This window comes from Lytechinus variegatus, chromosome 1 (assembly GCF_018143015.1).
Source record: "Lytechinus variegatus isolate NC3 chromosome 1, Lvar_3.0, whole genome shotgun sequence".
Lineage (NCBI taxonomy): Eukaryota > Metazoa > Echinodermata > Echinoidea > Temnopleuroida > Toxopneustidae > Lytechinus > Lytechinus variegatus.
In genome coordinates, this window is record NC_054740.1 from 29235438 (window position 1) to 29251050 (window position 15613).

General features: G+C 33.5%; 1 protein-coding gene and 1 long non-coding RNA gene across 3 annotated transcripts in view; one reads left to right on the forward strand and one right to left on the reverse strand.

Annotated features, from left to right (window-relative positions):
* The first annotated feature begins 505 nt into the window (after nt 1-505).
* On the forward strand, nt 506-2245 carry LOC121410711. The gene is made up of 2 exons (XR_005969368.1): nt 506-1298; nt 1879-2245. It is a non-coding gene; the product is annotated as an uncharacterized LOC121410711 (long non-coding RNA).
* LOC121410686 (zinc finger protein 330 homolog) overlaps nt 2132-15613 on the reverse strand; it is a 42931-nt gene continuing 29449 nt past the window's right edge. For both annotated transcript variants that reach the window (XM_041602945.1, XM_041602937.1), the window contains exons 3-11: nt 14819-14838; nt 13989-14059; nt 12942-13021; nt 9327-9453; nt 7461-7565; nt 6718-6764; nt 5367-5484; nt 4255-4380; nt 2132-2748 (exon numbers count right to left, since the gene is read on the reverse strand). In XM_041602945.1, coding sequence (XP_041458879.1) covers nt 2588-2748; nt 4255-4380; nt 5367-5484; nt 6718-6764; nt 7461-7565; nt 9327-9453; nt 12942-13021; nt 13989-14059; nt 14819-14838 — 855 coding nt within the window. In that variant the 3' untranslated portion in view covers nt 2132-2587. The remainder of the gene's footprint in view (nt 2749-4254; nt 4381-5366; nt 5485-6717; nt 6765-7460; nt 7566-9326; nt 9454-12941; nt 13022-13988; nt 14060-14818; nt 14839-15613) is intronic.

Sequence of the window (15613 nt, forward strand, 5' to 3'; positions counted from 1 at the left end):
ATATATTGATTAATCTTTTACATCTGGTGTTAAGTTTTGAATCCACAAATCATCACATTTTTGGTGATTGTGATATGTTCCCTGAAAACAGGTTAACTTTCTTTCTGGGATGCATTGTATATACTATTAACAGCCTAACAAATGTTCAGATTGTGTATAAAAAAATGTATATTTATCAATAAATTTTAATGTATAATTTTGCCAAATATATGTTCATATTAATTTGTCCCATCAAAACAGTCAGGAAAGTTGGGGATAAATAAGCAGCAAAGGAAACTTTATCCAGAATGCAAGTTTATAAGAATGCTTAGCTTTAATTTCAATGACAATATTAATGCAAATAATATTCAAGATACTGATATTAAGATTATATTTCAATGCTGGGAGCATTTCATGTCAGACATTGTATCTGACAAGTCCTGTTTTATCTGACAGTTACCATGGGAACAGTGTATCTCAGCCAATCAAATACAGGGAAAGTTGTCAGATCTGACAAGACGTCAGACAAGATGTCGGACAAAAATGTTCATGAAATGCTCCCCAGAGTTTGCATTTACAATTCTCAACTACATGTATATGATCAGAGCCCTGTAACATAAATAAAAGTGATCGATTGTGGGGAAGATTTAATAATTGATCGAACACAAGAAACAAAATCAATTGTAGGTTACATACCCACAGTCAATTGCTAAGCTTTATGTTGCGTGGCCCTGATTTGTATTTTCTGTGTAATTCATTGTCATACATTTACATGTACTTGTGTAAAATTAAACCAGAGTATGTATATTTATCAATGATTAATAAATGAAAGCATGCCTTCACCATGCAATCAAACACTGTGAGCTTGCAAAAAATGTTTTAAGAAGCTTTTTCCACCCAAAAAATAAAATAAGAGGTGAAAATTGGAACACGAAGATTAGGCTTTCATAAACATGATTTTTGAGAAACATATATGTATGTATCTATATATGTGTCATGCTTAAAATTTGTACATGTTTTATAGTACATATTTTGTGACAGGAGTGATCATGTCATCACATGCAATAAATAGAAAAGAGGCAAATAATTAAAAATTAGAATGATGCATTTATTTGTGTATGTTACTGTCATGAGTGTCATAAACTCATCTCATAACTGTCAAATGGCATGAAAAGATATGTCATATACATATCTATTTATATTTAGTTAGATAGTTCATAACTTAATATTTCTTTATATTTTTATGCTTAGACATTTACATGTACGGATACTGCAACACTAGTTTGCTGCCATTTCTAATGGCATAGCTTAAAGGGATGGTCTGGGATAAAAGGATGTATAGCTTAATAAATAGAGTAGAATTCACTGAGCAAAATGCCGAAAATTTCATTAAAATCGGATAACAAATAACAAAGTTATTATATTTTAAAGTTTAGCAACATTTTGTGAAACAGTCGTCATGAATATTCATTAGGTGGACTGATGATGTCACATCCCCACTTGTTCTTTTGTATTTTATTATATGAAATTGGGTATATTCAAATTTTTTCCTCCAAGAACTAGAAAAATTGGACTGAACCTGATTTAGTGCATTAGATACTTATTGCTGCAACTTAATTTATTATAAGGGAGACATATTATTCACACAAGTATGAAATAATGAGAAAAATTATGATTTTATAATAACAACAGAATGTGGGGATGTGGCATCATCAGCCCACCTCATGAATATTCATGATGACTGTTTTCACAAAATATTGCTACACTTTAAACTTCAATAACTTTATCATTTGTTATCCGATTTTGATGAAATTTTCTGCATTTTGCTCAGTGAATTCTACTCTATGTATCAAGATGTAAAAATATTTTCAGCCCAGACCATCCCTTTAATTTCAAGAGGTAGCAGTCACACTACTGCAGCTTGTATAAATCTAACATAAAGAGCATGATTTATATTACAATGTACAGTACATTTGTTCAAGAATGACTGGAATTTACAGTTCATTTTGTTCAAGATGGACTAGCATAGTAAAGTACATATAGTGCCCAATAGCAACAGCTCTGTGAGTGATGTGTGAGAAATACTGCCATCCTATGACAAAAGATGGCAACTCTTTGGAATGAGTTTCTTAGTAAATGACAAAAATGTGTCCTAGTTTATGGAAGATTTACTTGGTTTTGAAATGTCTATATTTCAGAAATTGGGGCTAAGCTATTCTAATTCCTTCGGCATCATGTAGAGCATACGCATATTATCCCAAATCAATATTTTGAAAAAAAATTAGGAGTTGCTTCCTCTCCAATCTCTGATCCATTGCACTATGATTTGTCCTCATTTATTGATATAAGAGTAATGTGATGGGAAACCATTTCAAAACCTGTCAACATTTGTAGGATATTTCTGGACTATCTGTGAACAATTTCATGGCTATCAATAATGCTCATAAAATCCCTAAATGACAAATGAATTCAAAGCATAATAAAAGAGAGAAGCTGTCTAGGACATGTGGTAGGTTGACTGATTATGAACTGCTTGATAAGCAAAGCCGGGCAATAGTATCTTCCAAATGCTCATAACTATAAATAAAACCTAAGAGAAATATTCTTATCAAGAGTTATTACTGACTTTTAACCTGTCTATACTATCTGTGAGCGTCTTTTCATCTTCATCGTCATCTTCTTCGTCTTCATCATCTTCCTCTTCATCATCCTCATCATCATAGTCGTAATCATCGTCATCATTATAGCTAGCACCTGGGTAACTATTATCTGTAGACATGTACAAAAGAGAAAGGTATATATGTGAGGCAAAAGATACAGATATTACATGTACTTAAAATGTGAGATTAGTACTACGGTATTTCATATCCTTGGCTGAGTTATATTTTTCCCCAAGTGACTCTGTTTCCCCCGAGCACTGAGGGAAAATATTGTCAAAATTAGATTATCAAATATCTCTTGGAGAGATACATTTTGACCCAAGAGCAGCTTTAAGTTATTTTGATAGGGAGGGGGGCAAGATGAAATAAGGGTGCAAGATACCCAGACTTTTCTTTATGGTACTCTCCTTTCTCCTTTCCTCCCTTTTCTTCATTTTTTTTTTCTTCCTTTCTGATTCACTAATAAAAACTTCATAGGGTGGTGGTTAGGATGACTTAGAGATTAGACATTAGATATTTTTTCTTTTATTGCAACCATAGTGATGATCAAAATTTCAAATTCAAAATGAAAATTCACATAAAAATATATACATATATACAAATCATTGACATTAAGAAATATTTCACACGAGGAGGGGTCAAAGGAAGCATAACTGCTTGTATAAATTGGCCCCTTACTTAGCACATATAAACATTCATTCTTTTCAATTATCAGTCAAGGGTATCAGTATCAATTATCAGTCAAGTTCCATAGATGTGATGCAAGGGTAAGTGTATGTATGATATGAGAGTAGGGGAAGGCGGGGTAAGTTGTGACACTTTTTGCATTTTGCATGTTAGAATTGATATGACTAATAATTTTGTAGAAATAAGTATTTAGCCTTTAGATTTGATTCTTGGGAAATATTTTTCACCTATACATAGCTCTCTACCCCCACACTGAAAGTCATGGTGACTGAAAGTCATGGTGACCTTTGAAAAAAATGATGTAAAATGGCTTTCTGCCTGCATATCAATGGCTTTTTAAGGGTTTTTTTTTTCTTTATTATGTTCAAAGACATGTGCGGGTAAAAAGCACTTATCTATTTCACACCCTTTTTTACTTTTTTTTGCTGAAATTTGTATTTTTCCCTCCAAAAAAAATTACTTTTTGTTTCAAAGTTGAAAACAATGTGGTGGGGTTAAGGGTTATGTAATCGGTCATCAATGCATTACATCACCACAAAGTCTGACTCATTCATTATTGGCCTGGAGGTGGTGGCTCAAATATGCTCAACCTATGCTCAACTTACCCAGCCTTCCCCTATATATCTTAGAAAAGTAAAGAAATGTTTTTCAATTCAATCAAATTTTCATCTTTCACTATCAATTTGGTTTTTACCATCTGAGCTTTTGCCTACTCGTTTCTACAGACTTCTTCAGACTAGCCGCTGACTCGCTGTGGATGGCGTAGTATCGGCAGTGCAGAAGTCTGTAAGACTTCAGCAGTAAAAACCAAAGCGATTGTAAAAAGGTGAAAAATTGTTTGAATTGAATTCTACAAATCAGATAAATCTCTTTACGGAGTGTAAAAAATGTTCTTATCCGAGTATATCAATACAAACTATATTGTTACCTGCTCCATTTCCTGATTCAAGTTTGGCCCAGTATGCAGCGTACCCAGAAGCTCCGCCCCCTCCATCATCATCATCATCATCATCTGAATGTCTCGCTTGCTGCCTTCCAAAGTCTACTTTACGAACTATAACACAAATACAAAGTCGAGAGTATTCAGATTAAAAGAATTTAAATTTAAGATAGTGATTGAGCCCTAAAGACAAGATTTCAAGAATAAATTAGAACAATCAGCATAACTTGAATAATTAAGATATTCAGAAAAAAAATAATCTTTCAGTTTGGAGACTAATTCACAGGCAACAGAAATGCCAAATGTTCGTAGCAACTGCGGGGGGGGGGGGGGGGGGAGAGCCAAGACCTTGGGGCCTGAAGCCTCCCTCATCCCCATCCCATCCCCTCATTTTGGACATCAAAATAGCTTTTAGAGTTAATTAACAGATTAAGGATGTTTCACAGTTACGTTTTTGCATGATCTGCACATATTTTACACAATGCGCATTGACATCACAATGAATGAACATGTGATTAATCAGCTATAGGCATCAGTAGATTTCTCACATGATCTACATTTTAACTGCAGATCTGATGTGTTATTTTAAAAAGCTAATTAGCTGAAAATAATCCACGAACCAATGCTTTTTTTTTTAAATACCTCATTTTTTTTTAATTTCTGAATACTTTACTCTGCAAAGTATGACAAATATGACCTTGAGTTCGAATAAAGGGGTAAAGGAATAGCAATATGAATGAATTTCCTTTTCAGTATACAATTTTGAACTATACTGTAAAATTTAATGAAATTTACATGAATTTTGAATTAGTAATGGATGTTTAAGCTGAATGTGACTTCATGGGGTCTAAAAATGCCAAATTCTTTTGAATGAGCAATTCTTGAGAACTTCCAATTTTATCAACTTCAAAGCTCAAAAGCAAAAAATTAAGCACATGAACCCATGTTATTTTTTGCATACATTTGAAATATTCAAGTGCTAAAGTAACTATGCGCAAAATTTGGTGAAAATGACATGAAATGCTGAAAATTTGTTAACAAATTTATTTTAACTGTGGAACGTCCTTAAGCTTGTCTTTGATCTGAGATGTTAGACTTACTAGACATGGCAAGATCCTTAGTTTCCTTTGTCTCGTAGCCACACTTAGGGCAAGGTATCGCTTGATTCCTAGCATACTTTATACCTTTTCTTCTAACATGATCTTCGCAGAAACAGATCTATAAAAAAAGCAAAAATAACAATATTCAATACATGAAAAAATAACCTTCCAATTGCTTTTAAAAATAAGTGTAAACTGACATTCCTCTTAGAGCAACAAGAAACACAAGAATGGGAAATATTTGCATTGGTTAACTGTTAATCACATTAAAGATATTTTAACTGTGTATAAAACCTAGAATGACCAAAGCCTTACTAATTTTTTTTTAGAATTACTTCCTTGAAAACACAAACATAAAGATACAATCACAATTATGTCACTAACAAATAATAAAAATTATTATAAATTAATAAGGATAACAAGTGGAATGCCTCTAGCTGTCTCACACGCATTACGCGATTCAATATAGCAGTAGTGCTGACTTTGAAAATAGCTATTGAATAAAAAAAAAACACTCATATGATAATAAAATACTATGTCCACTGATTCAACATGACCTTTGAATATGACCATAAGACCTAAGACATGTGCATAACAATCATTCATACTTTAATACCCTTATACATGTATATCTATGTTTCATGAACTACATGTGTAGATCAATTAACTTTCAAAGTTCTGATGCCAATTCAACAAGTACCCTCAACATGGCCAAAGATCATTGACCTTAAATGACCTTAGATCTTGGTCAGGTGACCTGAAACACGCACAAGATATTCAGGAATACATGGTTACTCGTATGTCAAAGTTTTATCAACTAGATCTAAAAAGTTATGACTCCCTTGTAATGAAATAAGTTGCAGCAATGAATATCTAATGCACTAAATCAGTTGTCATTCCATTTTTTCTGTTCTTGGAGGTGAAAATTTGAATAAACCTAATTTCACAAAATAAAATACAAAAGAACAAATGGGGATATGACAACATCTGTTTGCTCATTGAATATTTATGAAGACATGACTATATTTGTTTCACTGGAATATTGCAAATGCCATAACTTTGTTTTTCCTTGTCCGATTTTGATCAAATTTTCAGAGCTTTCTTTGTCTGATTTTTCTTTATCTGTTCAAATCATATTATTTTCTGGAGTTCCCCTTTTATCTTTTTTTTGTGGGACACACTGTATATAAGGTCATACTCTCATCAAACATATAATTGCACAAAAATTAGCAAACAACAACCATCAAACATACCAAACACAAAATTTATAACATTATATGCCACATGTGGTCACATATGTTGAGAGCATCTAATGCTGCTAATAGAAGCTGAAGGCATGTAGTTTTCTTACCTTACATTTCAAGCAAGAATATTGCCCTAGTTTATTACATGAGCCACCTGTTAGCAGAAAAATGAAAGATTTGAAATACGAAGGAAAAGTAAATAACATACAATGACTGGAAGATTCACATAGTGTCTGGCGTTTACAAAACAACTGATCAATTGAACATCTTTTCAATAGCAGCAATCAAATACCAGATAAACAGGGGTGTCCATTTAACCCTCGCTTCAGATCGCAAGAAAAGTCCAATCGATGCAAAATTTACACAGGTGTGTATAAAGAATGTCGCTTCACATATTTCTTTGTAATCGACATTATATCACATTAAAAACTGCGAGACGCAATATTTTTTTTTTTTCATAATGATTTCCTTCTAATTTTGCATACTTACATAAATACGCCCATACACACATACATGCTAAAACTTTTTGCAGGACTTTCATGCAAAGCGGAGTACACAAAAATTAATCAGCCACAATTTTTTTTTCAAGTGATTAAGTTTTACTTAAGTGTGCTCCTAAATTCAAATGAAGATCAACTTCAGAAGAGCAAAAATACCTTTCACCTGATGAGAATGTCAAGTTAATAAGTAGTATCTTACAACACTTCATGAAGATCAACATTTTCATATTGTTTTTAAACAAATTCATATTCATATCCCAAATCGTAATTTTTTCCTCCCAATCACGTCAATTTATGACTCCTTCTTCACTGAGCCTATATATTAAACATTGTAGTATATACAGACTCACATTTGTAGTTTTCTGATTGGAGTTGTTGGCAGCTGGCTTGATGTTCAAACTGGTCATCCTCACAAAGATGACCTCTGCAGTAGGCACACTGGAAGACACGCCCACCTGGTTGAGATATGAATATACCATTCAATGGGAGACTTTGGTTAAATAAATCAATGGGAGGGCCTGGATGAAGATCTAAGCAATTTACCATTCACTGAGAAGCTCTGGTTGACATTACAAACAATACATCATTAGTAGTAGTCTCTCTGAAATAGAATGTATAAACAATACACCATTCAATCAGAGGCTCTAAAGGAAATTGAAATATACCATTCAATAGGAGGCTCTGGTTGGAATTATAAACAATATACCATTCGACAGAGTATATAAGGCCTGCTTTTACAAACTTTGCTCATTCTCCTGAGGACGACAAGAACACACTTGTTGAAACGTCGAGATTGGGTGGTCCTTTTCAGGACCAACACTTGCCCAAGAAAGATACATGGTGTATCGTGAAACCTACTACACTATTCTTCTTCGCCATGGAAACCTTCAGAAGTTAAATATACCATTCATTAGGAGAGGTTGGTTGAAATTATAAACAATATACCATTTACTGACAGGCCCACAGAAAATGGTGATTGTGTCACCATGGGATGCATTCCTTATAGATAGCTATGCCAAAACCGGGTTATAATTGTGAAATATCTTACCTGACAGACCTACACGTAAAGAACCAGTTAGGAATATTGCTTTACTTGGGTCTTGAAATAGCAAAGTTTGGTTTATATTTTTGTTTTCCAATGGTATCTTTTAACCACATTTAATGAATACTGTTCGATTCCAAGTTACATGCCACATATGAAACATCATCACAATGGTCAGATCATGATCTGGGGAGAGTTTCATCAATATTTTCATCCGACAAGTTGTCAGATCTGACATCTTTCCTTGATTTTGATTGGCTGAGAGGCACTGTTCCTATGGTAACTGTCGGATAAAATGGGACTTGTCGGATAAAACGTCCGACAAGTCCTTTCATGAAACGCCCCCCAGGAAACATATACTACTCAAAATGTCATACATAAGATTTGTGTGTGAGATTGCACTTAAAGATTCACTTGACTTTTCATTTAACTGATGTTGAATGCGTATGTATTGATACTTCAAGGTTATATAAAAATAATGAATATAAGGCCCCATTCTCAGTATACTTTCTTGAACTAGTTTCCCTTTAACCAGTTCAGGAAATCAGCGTAGAAGATCGCTTTGCTAGCGTCCTCATCACCATCTGCAGAACTAAGTTCTAGAACCACTTCAGGTATTAAAGGGGTCTTGTTTGCTATGGGAACGCTCTCAGTCGAGTAACATGATTCATGTAAAATTTGGAGACATTCTACACACAGTATGTACTGAGTAGAGTGCACAAAATGCACATACTCATACTTCCAGACAAGGATTGCTTTCTGGAGAACAGTTGTGTTCCCACCTAGGCTTAAACCAGCTTAACAAGGCAAAGCAGTCATGAAAACCACATTGAGAGGTGGTATTCCAAAAAAGATATGAAGACAATAAGATCGCTTCCAAGACCCACTTTGAGAATTCCCATTACTTGTTAAATTAGTTTCCACTAAACTTGTTTAAGGATGTAGATGAGAATAAGGCATAAATCTAGCCTTAAAATCTTTGTGAAACGGAACCCTATATTCATGATTTTTATAGTAATGACAAAAATAATGGAATCATCATCCCAAAATAGACTGGTGTTGCATATATAGTAATGATTATGCATATATTTACAACCTCGGTTAAAGAACATTCATATAAAAGTCAAACTACTAGTGCTTGAGGACATAACTGATCTGTAGTCTAAGTACTCACCATGTGACCATACCCCTCGATCACATTCCAAGCATACTGAATCAATAAGTGGGCATTCACATCCATGAACAGCTAAACACTTTCTTCCATGACAAATAAATGCTTCACAATGATCACAAATTGCACCCTGAATTGAGAAAAAAAAAGAACTAAAGTTGAGAGTGAAGTCATCTATATCAAAGCTGCTAAATTAATATTCACCTATATAGGACAATTTACCGAGAAAAGAGGGAGATATTTCTCAATTATACACAATCCAATGAAAGAAATCAAGGCATTAATCAGGGAGATGTTAAAAAATCTGTGGCTTTTTCGCTCAAATATCACGTCAGTTTTCAGGGAGTCACCTTGACAATTAGGGAGACTTGGCAACTTTGCTATATATATGAAATTAGTTCTGGTATAGATGCCACATACAGCATAGAACTGACCAGATATTCCAGGAAAGGCTATTAGTGCATGTATTTGGTGAACGAAAATGGTATATGAAAATTACTGTAATTCTCCAGTTTATTTGGTTAATGTACCTGCCTTAAGAAAGCAAGGTCATAGGGAGTCTTATAAATCCAGAAGGAAAATAATGCGATTCAAAAAAAAAAGTAAAATAAGATAATTAAACAAAGAAAATTTCATCAAAATCGAACAAGGGTTAAACAAACTATGACATTTTAAAGAAAACATCGAACTTTCAGTTGAATTTTTTTTCTTCTTTTTCTTTTTGCATCGGGGTTGGCGATTTTTTTTATTTAAATCAGATTTTTTTTATATTTTTGATTTTTTAAAAGTTTCTTCGAAAAAAAGGGGTAATTATCCCCCCCCCCCTTACTCTTACAATGACATCAATATTGATGTTATACATTTCACCCCTAATATTGTTCTTAACCACATATTTTGTAATTAAAATCCAGTAAAAATGGACAATTAAAAATAAATTTGAGGAATCATGTATCTGAACTTAATTCTATCATACATAGGCCTATGAAGGAATATTCCATAGGGAATTCCCAGTGAGTAGAAAAAATTCCCCTCTGGGATTTTTCATTCAAATATTAAAAAAATCCAAGAGAAAAAATCCCTTATCAAAACTGCCAACAAACCCTTTGCCAATTACTAGTATTCATGGATATTGTAAGAGAAATAATTCAAATCAATGATTTTTTTTTTAAATAAGTCACAGCTTTACAATAGCTAAAGAGAGACTACAACTGTATATGTTTTGGATCTTTTTAGTTTGTAAAAAGCTCTTCTCTTGCTACAGATATAGATGCAAAACTCTCAGTTTTGGAGAACAATATAAGAGATAGCTTAGTCAAAGGGTGACTATACTACATTATGTTACTGTGATTTTTTACATTAATCTACAATTTTTATTCCCATATTCTCTACAAAACAAGTGGAATGCCTCTGGCCGTCTCACCTGCATCACGCGGTTCAATATAGCAGCAGTGCTGACTTTGAATACTACTCTAACTCGCACAAGATGTTCAGTGATACATGGTTACTCTTATGTCCACTTTTTATGAACGAGACCAATAAACTTACAGAGATATGGTTATTCAACAAAAAACCCCAACATGGCCAAAGTTCATTGACCATACATGACCTTTGACCTTGATCATGTGACCTGAAACTCGCACAGGATGTTCAGTGATACTTGATTACTCTTATGTACAATTTTCATGAATAAAATCCATTAACTTTCATAGTTTTGATGGTAATTCAACAGATAAACCCAATTCGGCCAAAGTTCATTGACCTTTGACCTTGGTCATGTGACCTGAAACGTGCACAGGATGTTCAGTGATATTTGATTACTCATATGTCCAAGTTTAATGAACTAGACTAATAAACTTTCAAAGTTATGATGGTAATTCAACAGATACCCCCGATTCGGCCAAAGTTCATTGACCCTAAATGACCTTTGACCTTAATCATGAGACCTGAAACTTGCACAAAATATTCAGTGATGCTTGATTACTATTATGTCCAAGTTTCATGAATCATATCCATAAACTTTCAAAGTTATGATGGGAATTCAACAGATATCCCCAATTCGGCCAAAGTTCATTGACCCTAAATGACCTTTGACCTTGGTCATGTGACGTGAAACTCATGCAGGATATTCAGTGATACTTGATTAACCTTATTTCCAAGTTTCATGAACTAGGTCCATATATTTTCCAAGTTATGATGACATTTCAAAAACTTAACCTCAGGTTAAGATTTCGATGTTGATTCCTCCAACATGGTCTAAGTTCATTGACCCTAAATGACCTTTGACCTTGGTCATGTGACATGAAACTTTAATAGGATGTTCAGTAATACTTGATTAACCTTATGGCCAAGTTTCATGAACTAGGTCCATATACTTTCTAAGTTATGATGTCATTTCAAAAACTTAACCTCAAGTTAAGATTTGATGTTGACGCCGCCGCCGTCGGAAAAGCGGCGCCTATAGTCTCACTCTGCTTCGCAGGTGGACATAGACAAAAATCTGTTTGATCCATGAAGTATGAAAAAAAATCTACTTACTTTTAACTTAAAGGATAAAAACTGCTAAACTGCTTAAATTACAACATATGTATTACAAAAAGAAGTATTTTATTTTAAATGAGACACAGCTTACAACTGCCAATGATTGTAACTGGAGTACCTGCATCTTAACATTTAAATGCAGTGTTAAATGTTTATTCTGAGTTTTGCAAATCGTTGTTATAGAGAACTTTCCATTATTACATGCAGATACAAATCTTCCATTATTTGAGGCACTGAACATAAAATGGGCTGCAGTGACTTAAAAGGTTTATAAGAGAAAGCTTTTCTCAACAGTCAAATTATGACTGTACTACATTATGTTAATGTGATTTTTATAATTATTTTATTTAAAACATCAAATGTATGATAAATGTAACAATACGAAATAAGAGGCATGTTAAATATGTTGATTACATGCAGGTATCATTTTTTATTTTACATGACAGAAGTAGTTATGTGTAGGCGAAGGATCAAAATTGGAAAACTGCCAACAAACCTTTTCTCATTGACTTTTATATATTATATATTTTTTTTACAAACTGCTCTCTGAAAAGTCTTTGGATTATGTGAAAACTTTATGTTAAGAAAGAAATTGACTAATAATAACTGACAAAGAATGTAAAATTTCAGAAGAAAAACTCGACATAATTTACAAAAAATGAGTACCTAATGACAACATACATCTGTAGTTTTTAAGGAAATACCTGACTTTATTAATTTGATTTTAATTTGTTTTAAGTAGATATGAAGACTTTGTTGATCTTTTGTTGATATAAAGTTAATTCAAAGTTTTTCAGTTGACTTGAAGAATTAAAACTGCTTCGAACAAATACTTTGTACATGATTTGTACATGTTTCAATGGAAGTGATTTAAATCAATGATTTTTTTTAAAAAATCATGGTGATTTAAATCGCGATTTAAATCAACGTGATTTAAATCCGCCAACCCTGTTTTGCATCTTTTTTTTTTCTTTATTATTTTGGCTTATAACACAAAATCTTTCCTAACAACTCATTGAGTGCAGATTTCCAATTGGGCAGTCAAATATGAGTGTAGAAATCAGGATATATGTTACTTACCACCATACCTAAGCCTGTTGTAAATCGACCTGCATGCTTAATAACACAGTCACCTGTCTTCATCATACACTTCATCTTACCTGCCAAGATAAAAATTTGAATTAGAAATAAATGCTAGGAGTCAGAGCAAATTGAATTGAGGAGACATTTGGTTTCATCAAATCTCAATATAGCTCTGAGTATTACATTTTAGAGCATTTAGACTTCCACTTCTCACAGTAGCAAGCAACAGTGAACAGAAGGTTAAATAGTATACAAATAATGAATGTTTATGAGTGCAATGGACAGAATACTTCGTGAGGTGAAAGATGAAAAGATCCAGTCATTTCATCTTTCACCGAATTAAGTATTATGTTCATTGCCTGAATGAAGGAACATTCATTATTTGGTTTATATGACACTTGAGACTAGATTATTTTTCATATGAAATTTATCAATTTCGGTGCAAAATAATTATGATCATGCAGTGCGAGCTTGGTCTGTTGATTGATTGTCGCGTACATACAACATGCATGCTGTAAACATGAGTGGTTTTACTTGTGATGCCAGCAGTCTCGGTGTGCTCTTGCAATGGACAAAATTGTATGGATCCAAAATTGCATGATAAATGGATCCTAAATTGCACTGTCGATGACATCATTATAAAATGGTCCGAATGATTGATATCAAACAACCAATCAAATGCCAAGGATCAATCTCGGTGTCATATAATTTATAATGCAAGTCAAACATAGATGAACGCCCTGGCATTCTTGCCTACTTTACATAGGACGAGAGTGTTGACTTGGTAACAAATTTGTCAAACTTATTTTCGTTGCAAGTTTGAATATATAGTAATGCCAAATGGGATAAGGGAGAAGGCTGTTGATGGACTAATGGCAATTGGCCAAATTAGTTTAATGGTAATTAGACCAAAAAGATAGTAATAATGTAAAGTTTCTATTAAGGGCTGCATACTATTACCCTGGCGTTAGCCAATAGACCAACTAATCCAAGTGGCATATTAAACTCATGAGTGCAAGTAATGTTTGAAACAATACTACTTACCACAATGTGCACATATAGGAAGCTTTTGTACAGTTGCACAAAAATAACAGAAGGCTCTGTTCTTCTGTGTTCTACAGGAAAACAAAGACAGGAAAATTGATTGGGTTAATGTTATGAAGCATGCATTTTGGCATTAAAAAATCATACTCTTAACTTAACAAGGACTTCAATTAATAAATCCCAGCATCAAACAAAGCTTCATCAACTCCCCTGATAATTGGCAGATAGTGTAACACTCTAATATGATATTATTATTTTACTCAAGTTAAAATGATGCTTCATGAACAAAAAACACTGTGTATACAGCTCTTGATAAAATCTTCTCAAGAGAGAAAAAAAAATCTAAAGGAATTAGAGGTCAGCTAAAGAATGTAGTCACAAATCACTTTCAAGAATACAGATGTCCATTTAAAGAAAAAACCTGAATAGTCCCGGTGAGTGAATTATATTTTCATTGTAGTGCTGCAGCCGAACCGAACCGAACCCGAACATGCCGCCTGACTTGCAGCACTATTTCATTGCATCCCCAAACTGATGGCTATTGATACTGACCATTATCAAAGTGAAGATAGAGTACCGGGTAAATAAGAGAAAACACTCTAGCAAAAATTATCAGCTTGAAGGACCAAAACTACCCCCAAAATATGAAATCAAATGAGCCCATTAAACTAAAATACATTTTAAGTTATGATACAATTTGCTTTATTCACAAAATAGTCATATGCACATAATAGCTTAGATCTCTTCACCAACCCAAAAAGAATGTTGTAATGTTGTAAACTTTAGATTATCACATTAGCCTGGATTAACAAATGTCAAATGATAATCACCTATGACAGCTGTCGCATTCCTGTATTGAAATAAAATAAGAGAAAACTGATCAGTAATAAGAAACCAATGCTTAATTATGGCATTAACAATACAAACAATACCATTAATGTACATTACTTCCTAGTATTATACTAGGAAACATGAACCAATTGTCTGTCTGTCATATTTTGTCTATCATTAACGAATTCTAAGAGAGAAAATATATCAGCTTCAAAATTTTCTCCACTTCTTTTGTGAATTGCAACACACAGTGACAGTACTATACACTGCACAAGGACCTCCTCTTCACTGAAATAATTATAGGGCACAGTGATAGTGTTTATATGCAAAACATGTGGGGCCTATAAAATAGACATCCCGTACTCTAAAAATATATTATTATGTACATGTAATGATTCTGACTAAGGTCAAATATATAGAGAGCCAAGTGCAATGAAATAAGTTAGGCAGGGCTTAAAGAGAAATTCCAGTAGTTGCAGTAAACACTGATTTCATGACAAAGTCTGTAAAACCAGGCTTAATTGTCAGTATATCATCGAGGATGAAGATCTGGTACAGTTACATAAACTGAACTTTGTGAAATCTTGAAATCTTCGCTGAAAAAACGTTCACACTGAAGATCACCAACACAGATAAGCACACGTGGGACAGTGTATTATTATTGCTGGAATAAAGACCCGACGGAAGTGACCGAATCCGCGCTTATTTTGCTTATTTCTCAGCAATTACACAGTTTCTCCCAGAATCCTTTGGCACATATTTTTTATTCATACAAACAGACACTTGGGTGGTCA